Below are 12500 nucleotides of genomic sequence, written 5' to 3'. Positions count from 1 at the left end.
TATGAGTCCCTAACTCACCACGGCCTATGGGACACTAACTCACCACGGCCTATGGGACACTAACTCACTACGGCCTATGAGTCCCCAACACACCACGGCCTATGAGTCCCCAACACACCACGGCCTATGAGTCCCTAACTCACCACGGCCTATGGGACACTAACTCACCACGGCCTATGGGACACTAACTCACCACGGCCTATGGGACACTAACTTGTGTTTTATTCCATATTAGTATTATTTCTTTATTATTTATTTATTTCCACATTCATGTTTTTGTTTCTTTGTTATTATTTGTTTCTTTTTTTTGATAGAGTGGGGGGAGAGGGAGAGGAAAGTCAAGAGAAAAAGAGAGAGAGAGAGAGAGAGAGAGAGAGAGAGAGTATTTTCACCTTCAATAAAATATCCACAATCCTTTGCTGGTACTCCAGAGCCTGTTTGTCGTTCTTAAAGTCCTCAAAAGTCTGAAAGATAATAATCAAATCCAAGTGGAGCGGGAGGTGAGACATGAGAGACTGTAAGAGGAAGACACAGTGATACGCAGAGTTGAAAGTGTGCCATTAGCCGAGCTAAGTGACAGGTTAAATGACTGAGTCACTGCATGTGTGTGCGAGACGCCCACCAGCGCCAGGACGTTCAGGAACTCGCGTGTGTCGAAGTGCAGGAGGGTGCGGATGAAGGGGTACACCTCCTCCTGGGTACTCTCCACGGAATGCAGGCGAATCAGGAACTCAAATACCTTACACACACACACACACACACAAAACGTGGGCAACTCCACATACTTCTACTGTTCACAGTGTACACAGCAAGGGGTCAGTGCCTTCTCCGTGAATATGTATGGACGGTTACCATGGAGACCAGGTAGAGTGGCGCCCTTGGCTGGCAGGTGTTTGTGCGTGGCATTTAAAGTTAGGGGTGGAGACACAGGGGCGCGTGTGAGCTTTAGCTGCTATTCACAGAGGCACAAAGACTGCTAATGAGGAAACCCTCAAGGGAGCGAGGCAATGTCAGACAGAGAGATCAGGACTGAGATCAAAGCTGACAGGATATATGTGCTTGTGTTCCTTTCAACTGGGATCTCCAATGTCTCTTACAACAAAATACATCAGACAGCAGACCACACACACATACACACACACACACACACACACACACACACACCTCCCACAGCACACAAATCCCACAAAACACACAAAATTCCTGTAGTATACACACAATTTCCACTTTATACCAGCAGAATTTTCATAAAATATTCACACAGTACAGGGTCATTCAGTCAGGATTTTCAGTGTGACCTCTGTGTGTTTCTGGAATTAATCTGTTTAACAAGCATTTGAGAACACACAAAGGAAATCCCTTCACATGAGAGAAAACTGCTGAGAATACTAAACACACACACACACACACACACACACACACACAAACACACTCTCGCTCTCTCTCTCCCTCCCCAGTCAGGACAAGGGACAGATGGCAAACTGCTTAGTTCCTGTCTGATGAATGTGAACAGATTGTACTGGCCAATGTACTAAACAGTGGTAGTGTACCAAAATATAGTGCTCCATGTAGTAGTCATATAATGTACCATATAGTCATATAGTGATCTTGTAGTGTACCATACAGTGTCATATAGTGTACCATATAGTGGTCATATAGTGTACCATATAGTATACACAATTTAGTGCCATATGTAAACACACACCTGATTTTTCACTTGAGGAACCAGGTCTTCTGGAATGTCCCCTAAAGGATAGGCCCGTCCAGCGAGACAGCAGCTATTAGGGACACATGGTAAGTTTGGGAATGGGCGCACTTAGCAGTTCTCTGTCAGAACTGAATAACGGACCCGTAATAAGATATAAATGCTTCTAGAATAAACAAATACACCCCACCCAACCCTGATAGTGGATTACAGGCTTATGTATAGACATTTCAGGTAATGTAATACACATATGAGTGTAAGTCCAGTGTGAGGCTGAGCTCTTACCTAATGTAGACAAGTAACTTATTTCCCATAACGACCTGTTCATCTGTGGAGAGAGATGCACATATAGAAGAGACTCAGTATTGCCATCATGATATCAAAAGTACAAAGGATCATGGGATTTGTAGTGTAGCTCCACCTGTGAGGGGCTTCCCTTCTTGCAGAGGAGGACCAATCACCTGTAAGAGTTTCTGAAAACAAGAACAATAGAGGCAAACCAGGAAATACATACTGTATGCGTGTGATATAAAACACGAGTACAGGCACAAGCTTTTTGTTGTTTGTGTGGTCGTTTGTGTCTGTGGGATAATCACATTTAAAACACTGAGCTGACCAAATTTTCCTTCTCATCTCCATTCAAGATCCTGCAGGCAGACGGGCGTATACTGTGTGTGTGTGTGTGTGTGTTTTTTTCTTTCATCTATAGCTTTAAAGGGTCTCATCAACCAGGCCCCTTTATCTTATTCATGAACTAATAGAGAATTCACCACAAACACACACACACACACACACACACACACACACACACACACACACACACACACACACACACACACACACACACACACACACACACACACACACACACACACACACACACACACACACACTTTCCTGTATTCATTTTCCCACTACTACCTTCTAAATAAATGTTGTCAGTCTATTATTAATTTTCAGATATGAGAAAATGACCTGACCCCCTGTCAACTAAAAATAAGACACCCAAGCTAGAAAGCCTGTCTGAGCATAGTCTAATTAACACTACACACACACACACACACACACACACACACACACACACTACTTAATTAGAGCAACACTTCTTTTGAAAATTTACAATACACCGGCAGAACAAGGAGCACACACACCACACACACCACACACCACACACACACCACACACCACACACACACACACACACCACACACACACACCACACACACCACACACACCACACACACCACACACCACACACCACACACACCACACACCACACACACGCACGCACACACACACGCACACAGACTATGAAGCCAGTCTTATGAACACAATGAATCTTATGAAGTACAGTTTCCTCAGATGCCACAGAGGAAATATAAAGCAAAGCTTGAGACGTGTGTGTGTGTGTGTGTGTGTGTGTGTGTGTGTGTGTGTGTGTGTACGGACAGCAGATGTTCCACATTTCCACTGATCTGAGATCAGACACATTTATTCTTCCCTCTCTCTAGCTGCTAAAACTACACACTACCACGCTCAACACTGGGACAAAAGTAATAAGGCATTCAAATGTTCACAAAAGTGACACCTTGTGTACAATGTACTGACAAAGTTCAAAATGTCTAACAAATTTACAATTTAGTACACATTTCTGAAATTAAAAAAGAGTGACAGAGAACCCTGTTGTCTGTGTGGTGAGTATATTCCTGCAGTGTGTGTGGGTGTGTGTGTGTGTGTGTGTGTGTGTGTGTGTGTTACCTCCATTGGGCTAATGTAGTCATTCATGCCACTGTTGAAGACGTAGATCATGGCATCATACAGCTGGTTATCCCAACACATACGCACCACCTACATGTAATAGACACGGACCACACACAATCACAGAGTAGATGATGATGGCTACTGTAGTTTTCTTATGTTGATTAAAAAACTGCACAACTATGGATAAGTATATTCAATTACAACAAAATACATCTTCCGCTTAATGTTTATGGTATGGATTACTATTAAAAATCTTTGAAACATGCTAATTTGTGCAAATGCCAGGTGTAGCCTTAGGGGGTGGGGCTGTTTTAGAGGGAGGGGCTGTCTCAGAGGGAGGGGCTGTCTCAGAGGGAGGGGCTGTCTCAGAGGGAGGGGCTGTCTCAGAAGGAGGGGCTGTCTCAGCGGTACATTTTCCGACAATAACTACAATGCGAGGTTGTGAATGTGGGCTGGGAGTTGTACTCAGGGTCTCCAGAAGGGCTGGGAAGTGTACTAAAGAAACAGAACTACATTCTGAATCGGACTGTTTTGTGCAAAGTTTCTCCCACACACACACACAAACGTGGACATGCTCACAGAAGCGAACGTTCCTGAGGCATTTCTCCTCCTCACTCCCACCACTGTTCTCTCTCAGCGTTAAGAGTCACACCGTGTGACATCACGGCCGTGTTTGGGCCGCTCTGTGCCTTCGGACCTTACCGCCTTCGGATTTCAAACACACCGCGCCGAACACTCGTTTGGAAACAGACCAACACTGACCCGCTAACACTGGCCCGCTCGAGGTGCCGATTATTTCATCGGGGTGTTTGATTGCACATCTTCCTACATGCTCACACACGCACACACCTGCTGTATGTCTAGGTTGGTGATGTCCATGTGCACCAAACAGCCCTCCACGCTCTCCATCATGCCATTCTCCTGGAAGTAGCTCAGCAGGTCCCGCATGACGGGCGCGGTCAGGCAGCCAATCCGCTCGCTCAGGATGTAGGGCTCCAGGCTCTCCAGGAACACGCCCTTGGCCACAGGGTTCTCCACCAGCTTGGAGTAGATCTGGTTAAACAGCAGATCCCTGAACGCAACGAAACACAGACGTTGGAAGGTAGACCATGGAACAGAATGCAGACGTGTAAAGAAGGAAGCTGCGTAAATAATAACCCAACGAACGGCCAGTCCTGGAGCACAGACCAGCGTGTGGATCCTGGGGTGGGGTGAAAGGTCACAATCCCCATCACACCACCCATGCTCAGCTCTCAGCGCCTTTCACTGAAGGCCCCTGGGGCCAGGGGTCCCCTACCAAACACCACTGAAGGCCCCTGGGGCCAGGGGTCCCCTACCAAACCCCAATGAAGTCCCCTGGGGCCAGGGGTCCCCTACCAAACACTTCAAGTAGTTCAAAATGCCGCAGCTAGAGTTCTGACCAGAACTAGAAAATTTCAGCATATTAGACCAGTCCTATCAGCCCTGCATTGGCTCCCAGTTAAATTTCGTATTGATTTTAAAATTCTATTATTAGCATATAAAGCACTACACGGGCTTGCTCCTGAATACCTCCAGGAACTTATTTCCTACTATGAACCCCCTAAGGTCAACTAAGATCACAGGGTGCTGGTCTGTTATTAGTTCCACAAATTAACAAGGTAACAGCAGGGGGAAGAGCCTTTTCTTATAAGGCCCCCCAGCTTTGGAATAATCTTCCTAAATGTGTCCGGGACTCTGACACAGTCACAATCTTTAAATCTAGGTTGAAAACCCACTTATTTAGTCTAGCGTTTGATAATTAATATCCCCCTTAGATAAAGGTACAGATCCAGGGGTTCATAGACGAAGGGTTTTATGGTAGACTGGGGTACTGGTGCTGTCATCCTGTCACTGCTCGTGGTCACTCAAGTTTGTTGACAGTGCAGTGGACGGATGCCATTGTCTCAGAATGCCCCCAAGCCTATGTTACCTTCTGGTTCTGCCTTTTTAGCTAGGCTGTAATAATTTAACTTAGTGCCGGAGTTGCTGCCACACTCCAGAAATGTTTATAATTTTACCTGTCCTGTATATGTCCTCATACAGAGCTAATTTTCCCTGTTTCATTTCTCCACATGGCTGCCCGCCTGCTTGAGGAATAATGAGATGAGGAGAGACAAGCGATTGTTATTGTTGAATAAACCTGCAAAATATTTGGAATTATTCTGGATTCATTACACAGTAAAAAACAAAATAAATTAACGTGCTGCTGTTCAGAGAGACACTACATTTCTGTATTTTAATCTTAATTTATCGTGGTTCACATCGATATCGGGATATCCAACAACGTTATCGCACATCGCAATTCTAGTCCATATCGTGCACCCCTAGCACATATGTACCAATACACACATATGTACCAATACGCACATATGTACCAACACGCACATATGTACCAACACGCACACACACACATATGTACCAACGCGCACATATGTACCAATACGCACATACAAACACATATGTACCAACACGCACATATGTACAAATACGCACATATGTACCAACACGCACATATGTACCAACACACACATACACGCACATATGTACAAACATACACATATGTACCAACACGCACATATGTACCAACGCACACATATTTACCAATAAGCACATATGTACCAACACGCACATACACACACATATGTACAAACACGCACATATGTACAAACACGCACATATTTACAAACACGCACATATTTACCAATACGCACATATGTACCAACACGCACATATGTACCAACATGGATATATGTACCAGTACGCACACATATACCAACACGCACATACACGCACATATGTACCAACGCGCACATATTTACCAATACACACATGTGTACCAACACGCACATATGTACCAACACGCACATACACGCACATATGTACAAACACGCACATATGTACCAACACGCACATACACGCACACATATACCAACACGCACATATGTACAAACACGCACATATGTACCAACACGCACATACAAGCACACATATACCAACACGCACATATGTACCAACACGCATATATGTACCAACACGCACACACACACACACACACACACACGTGTACCAACCCGCACATATGTACCAACCCGCACATATGTACCAACACGCACACGTGTACCAACCCGCACATATGTACCAACACGCACATATGTACCAACACGCACATACACGCACATATGTACCAACACGCACATATGTACCAACACGCACATACACACACATATGTACCAACACGCACATACACACATATGTACCAACACGCACATACACACACATATGTACCAACAAGCACATATGTACCAACACGCACATAGACGCACACATATGTACCAACACACACACACACACACACACACACATATGTACCAACACACACATATGTACAAACACGCACATATGTACCAAACACACACATATGTACCAAACACACACACACACACATATGTACCAACACACACACACACACACACACACATATGTACCAACACACACACACACACACACACACACACACACACACATATGTACCAACACGCACATACACACACACACATATGTACCAAACACTATACTAAGCACAGACAGGAAAACTACAGCTGGCTGTATGATTTTTTTTTTATCACATTTACTTCTCAAATAAACATTTAGGATTTTCACACAATTTCTACACAGCATTCTATAAGGAAATACGTGCAAAACACGTGCAGACACAGACAAACACGTGCAAACAAATACGTGAGATCAGCTGCACTAGCTCAAGGTTCAGGAACACTGCACGGACACCTGCCTTCCTCACCAGTGTTAGCCCAGTCAGGAAGGCGTGACACAATCTTAGCGCTGCGTGTAGAGACCGTCAGGTGACTGTTATCACCTGACAGCCCTGAGAGGATATGACACAACAGGAAAAGGAAGTCACCTGCAGCGTTGGCTTCTGGGAAACAAGCTACTTTGGAAACCCAAGAAAATGGCTCCGCACACAATTGTAACTAATGCGAGAAATTTACTTCATAAATGTTCCTAAAAGAGGCCAAAATGCAGAGTACAATTTTTAGTTTTTAAACATGGGGCAAAGAAATTTTAATGGGCTGAAATCTTTAAACTAAACTAAATCAGCAGGAGAAAAAGAAAAGCAGACTTATATTATTCTGCACAGTCCAGCCATGTGACAACAGCAATTTAACAAATACACACGGTGAGAGAACCGATAAGAGGAAAGAGAGAGATGTAATGAGGGAAAGAAAAGAGGGAGATAATGACAAAACAGAGCAAAGGAGAGGGAGGACAAGTGACAGAATGAGAAAGAGATAGAGGGGGAGAAAGAAAGGGAGGGAGGGGGAATGACAGAGAGAGGGAGAAGAAGAGAGGGAAACAAGGAAGGAAGGAGAGGATGAGAGAGAGAACAAGAAAGGGAGAGAGAGAGAGAGAGAGAGAGAGAGAGTGAAAAGACAGAGAGTGCATGTGGGAGAGATAGAGAGAGAACTAATGACATTTCCCAGGCCTAAATGAGAACAGAGCCCTGGAGGTCCTCTGATGGTTTGAGTGGAGTAGAGTCCATCTAATTACACCCATAACTCTGTGTGCAGACTCACAACACAAGCCCAGTGTTAGAGCTCACAGCAGCTCTGCACTCAAGGGCAGACGCCCCCACACACACACCCCCACCCACACACACCTAACCACTGTGGACCACAGACACACATCCAAACACCAAAGTTCAAAAGAGGCAGGATACATACAACTCACAGCGTGGCTGCTTACATAATTGCTTACATAATGCCACCCTCAACCAAAACTTGAGCAGAGACCGACTGGCCGAGTGCCGAGGCCACACCCTCCACAGCCCAGCCAGCCACACCCCCACATCCCAGCCAGCCACACCCCCCCACAGCCCCGACAGCTTGTTGAGCCCTCACGGATCAGGGTGGACACTAGGACCAGGGTGGACTCCAGGACCAGGGTGGACTACCCAACATATGTGACTGTGTGGATGGGGTGGGGAGTGGCCATGGACTTTGTAAATGAAATACTGATCATGCATCTGCTTTATAGTGTGGTTATAATTCAGGTGTTGTTAAATAATCCGAAATTAAATAGGGAAATAAATCTGTGATAACAAAAATAATTCTTCTATGATTCTTTAGGAAACTATTCAGTGCATAATGAACTCTCAAATTTCACCACAACTGGATTGTTTTGATATGTTATATTAATGGTTTGTATCCCAACGTCTGCTTCTATCCTCTGACAGACCACCACATAGACCTGATAATGTCTGACAGACCACCAGATAGACCTGATAATGTCTGACAGACCACCAAAGAGACCTGATAATGTCTAACAGACCACCAAAGAAACCTGCTCACCTCTGACAAACCACAATATAGACCTGCTGACCTGACAGGCCACCACATAGACCTGCTCACCTCTGACAGACTCCACTCTGTAGAGTGCTGGGGCTTTCTTTTGTAGAGCCCCAGCAAAAAGAAATGGGAGTTCTGGATTTAGTGGACAGTTATACTGAAAATTGCACAGAGAATTGCATTTATTCTGGCCAAAGTGTGAGAGTGTACTTTAGCGAATCTGATTCTAATGGAGTACAATCCATTTAGTCATTCCACAATCCACACTGCTGAAATGCCAACTTCACATCCATCACCACACATCAATCCATTTATCTGCACAGAAGACACGAGCCGAGCGAGAGAGCGAGTGCAGACAGAAGAGAAAAATAGAGAAAGTGTGCAGGGATAAAAAGGGAGGCAGAATTTCTACGTTCATTTCTTGAACTTTGGCTGATGTTCTAGACAATAATGAGTGTGTCTATATGAGTTTAGCCTTGGGATAACACGAGGGCTTTGTGTGTGTGTGTGTGTGTGCGCGCATGTGTGTGTGTGAGAGAGAGAGAGAGTGTGAGTGTATGAGGACAGGCAGACACATCCTCCCTCACTCTCAAACCAAAGCACATCCAAATAACACCAGCACAATTACGGAAGCTCATACACACGGTCCAGTGGTCCTCACAAAAAAGCTGAAAGCAAGGGGAAAATAAATTGTGTGTGTGTGTGTGTGTGTGTGTGTGTAGCTGGACAGCCTCATGCTCGTTTAAGAGAGGGAGGACTATGACGGGGGCAGGCTGGGTTGTGAGTGTGTGTGTGTGTGTGTGTGTGTGTGTGTGTGTGTGTGTGTGTGTGTGTGTGTGTGTAGCTGGACAGCCTCATGCTCGTTTAAGAGAGGGAGGACTATGACGGGGGCAGGCTGGGTTGTGAGTGTGTGTGTGTGTGTGTGTGTGTGTGTGTGTGTGTGTGTGTAGCTGGCCTCATGCTCGTTTAAGAGTGGGAGGACTATGACGGGGGCAGGCTGGGTTGTGAGTGAGTGTGTGTGTGTGTGTGTGTGTGTGTGTAGCTGGACAGCCTCATGCTCGTTTAAGAGAGGGAGGACTATGACGGGGGCAGGCTGGGTTGTGTGTGTGTGTGTAGCTGGCCTCATGCTCGTTTAAGAGAGGGAGGTCTATGACGGGGGCAGGCTGGGTTGTGAGTAAAGGAAACATGCTGAACTCTAATGGGTTTGGGCAGAAACCACAGGCAAAGGGGAGAGAGGCACCATTAAAGAGGCTTATAAACATGAACCAGCAACAACGTGTGTGTGAGTGTGAGTGAGTGAGTGAGTGAGAGAGTGAGAGAGAGAGAGAGAGAAATGTGCTTCTCTTCTATGGCATTTTCTTTTGTGTTTTACTGTGAGATGGAGCAACCAGACAGAGAGAAGAGACCGTCTCTTCTGCATGGCTGACGATCATGTGTGAGTGGTGTGTGTGTGAGTGGTGTGTGTGTGCGTACGGACGTGTGCTAGCTCACATTTCAACAAAAGAGCTGAGAACACCCAGGCAGACGAGACCCACACTTAACCCTGCTATCTGAGGACAAACACCACGGCGCCTTTTCTCAACGTTTTTTTACCCAGTGTTTACCGAAGGATGAAAGAAACCCCGAGTTACGCAGACAGATAGCACATCCGCTGCATTCCAGGAGACATTAAAATAGCACCGTAAAATAAAATATTGACAAACAGACCTGTGTATGGCATACCGTAAACACTGACAAATACATCTGAACACCGGCGAACCGTAAACACTGAGAAATACATCTGAACACCGGCGAACAGTAAACACTGACAAATACATCTGAACACCCGCAAACCGTAAACACTGACAAATACATCTGAACACCCGCAAACCGTAAACACTGACAAATACATCTGAACACCGGCGAACCGTAAACACTGACAAATACATCTGAACACCGGTGAACTGTAAACACTGACAAATACATCTGAACACTGTCAAACATTTTTAAAGCATCAAAATGCCTATATCGATATGATAGCACAAATATATATATTGAACAATATATATACAATATATATCCCTATTGAATACATTTTTTAACATGAGCATCTGCTACATAAAAAAAAATAGTGTCAGGATGATCTGAGAACAGCTGGGGACTGGAGGTTAATGGAAGCATCTCATCAGGAGCGGAGAGTCCCACTGTTCTCAGACCTGCGTGAGCCCAGATCAAGGAGCTTAATTAGGGTGGGGCGGAGGAAGAGACTGCTACACAGGCCAGGAGGATTTCTGGGGCTACTAGGTGGTTAAGGGCGGTCTGCTCTTCGTCTCTCTTCTTCCTCTCATTAACACAGCTCCAGAGGTGCTGAGTCACACGCGTGAGTGTGAGGACACACACACACACACACACCTAGAGGAGCATGTGCGTTCACACACACAAGTACATACACACACTGTACACAAATTAACACCCCAAGAACTCTCAGTATCTCTGACTATCTCTCATGCTTACTAATCAACACGCAGCCTCCCTCACGTTTATACACACACTCATACACACACACATACACACACACACACACACACGAGTGCGCACGCACACGCACACACACACACACACACACACACACACACACACACACACAGACAGGTGAGGAGGAAAAACAGACAGCGAAGAGACAGAACCCTGAAGAACGGAGCCACGCCCCATCTCCCAGCAGACTAGGAAAGTTACGGCTCGCCTCTGGGGACACTACGGTTTTTTTAACGTGGCTATTCGATTGCACAATAAAAATATAATGGCGGTCAGAAAACAACAACGTGACACAGCAGGAGGAGACGTTGCCGGCGGCCTGCAGGGTCGATACTCCTCAGAACCGACGTGCACGACCTGCACACGCAGCTTCCTCAACCGAGAGTCACTACTGCAGCTGCAGCGTGCAGGACGCAGGGCCCACCCCGAGAACCACCCCCTCACTAACTGACCCACCCCGAGAACCACCCCCTCACTAACTGACCCGCCCCCGAGAACCACCCACTTACTAACTGACACTCCCCAAGAACTGCCCCCTCACTAACTGACCCGCCCCCGAGAACCACCCCCTCACTAACTGACCCGCCCCCGAGAACCACCCCCTCACTAACTGACCCACCCCGAGAACCACCCCCTCACTAACTGACCCACCCCGAGAACCACCCCCTCACTAACTGACCCACCCCGAGAACCACCCCCTCACTAACTGACCCACCCCGAGAACCGCCCCCTCACTAACTGAGCCGCTCCAAGAACCGCCCGCTCACTAACTGACACGCCCCCGAGAACCGTCCGCTCACTAACTGACCCGCCCCCGAGACCCACCCCCTCACTAACTGACCCACCCCGAGAACCGCCCCCTCACTAACTGAGCCGCTCCAAGAACCGCCCGCTCACTAACTGACCCGCCCCCGAGAACCGTCCGCTCACTAACTGACCCGCCCCCGAGAACCGCACCCTCACTAACTGACCCGCCCGGAGAACCGCCCCCTCACTAACTGACCCACCCCGAGAACCGCCCCCTCACTAACTGACCCACCCAGAGAACCGTCCCCTCACTAACTGAGCCGCCCCAAGAACCGCCCGCTCACTAACTGACCCGCCCCGAGAACCGCCCCCTCACTAACTGACCTGCC

At 46.7% G+C, this 12500-nt stretch overlaps 1 protein-coding gene across 4 annotated transcripts in view; it reads right to left on the bottom strand.

Moving 5' to 3' along the window:
- The window catches only part of LOC143506329 (vacuolar protein sorting-associated protein 8 homolog), a 35979-nt gene that overhangs the window by 18578 nt on the left and 4901 nt on the right, over positions 1-12500 (bottom strand). For all 4 annotated transcript variants that reach the window (XM_076996300.1, XM_076996302.1, XM_076996301.1 and 1 more), the window contains 7 exons: positions 4316-4538; positions 3464-3553; positions 2127-2178; positions 1991-2033; positions 1706-1778; positions 623-739; positions 393-464 (listed from right to left, as the gene is read on the bottom strand). In XM_076996300.1, the coding sequence (XP_076852415.1) occupies positions 393-464; positions 623-739; positions 1706-1778; positions 1991-2033; positions 2127-2178; positions 3464-3553; positions 4316-4538 (670 nt within the window). The remainder of the gene's footprint in view (positions 1-392; positions 465-622; positions 740-1705; positions 1779-1990; positions 2034-2126; positions 2179-3463; positions 3554-4315; positions 4539-12500) is intronic.

This window comes from Brachyhypopomus gauderio, unplaced genomic scaffold, assembly GCF_052324685.1.
Source record: "Brachyhypopomus gauderio isolate BG-103 unplaced genomic scaffold, BGAUD_0.2 sc462, whole genome shotgun sequence".
NCBI classification, from domain to species: domain Eukaryota; kingdom Metazoa; phylum Chordata; class Actinopteri; order Gymnotiformes; family Hypopomidae; genus Brachyhypopomus; species Brachyhypopomus gauderio.
The sequence above is the reverse complement of the archived record's forward strand: the minus strand, read 5'-3'. Positions and strand labels throughout refer to the sequence as shown.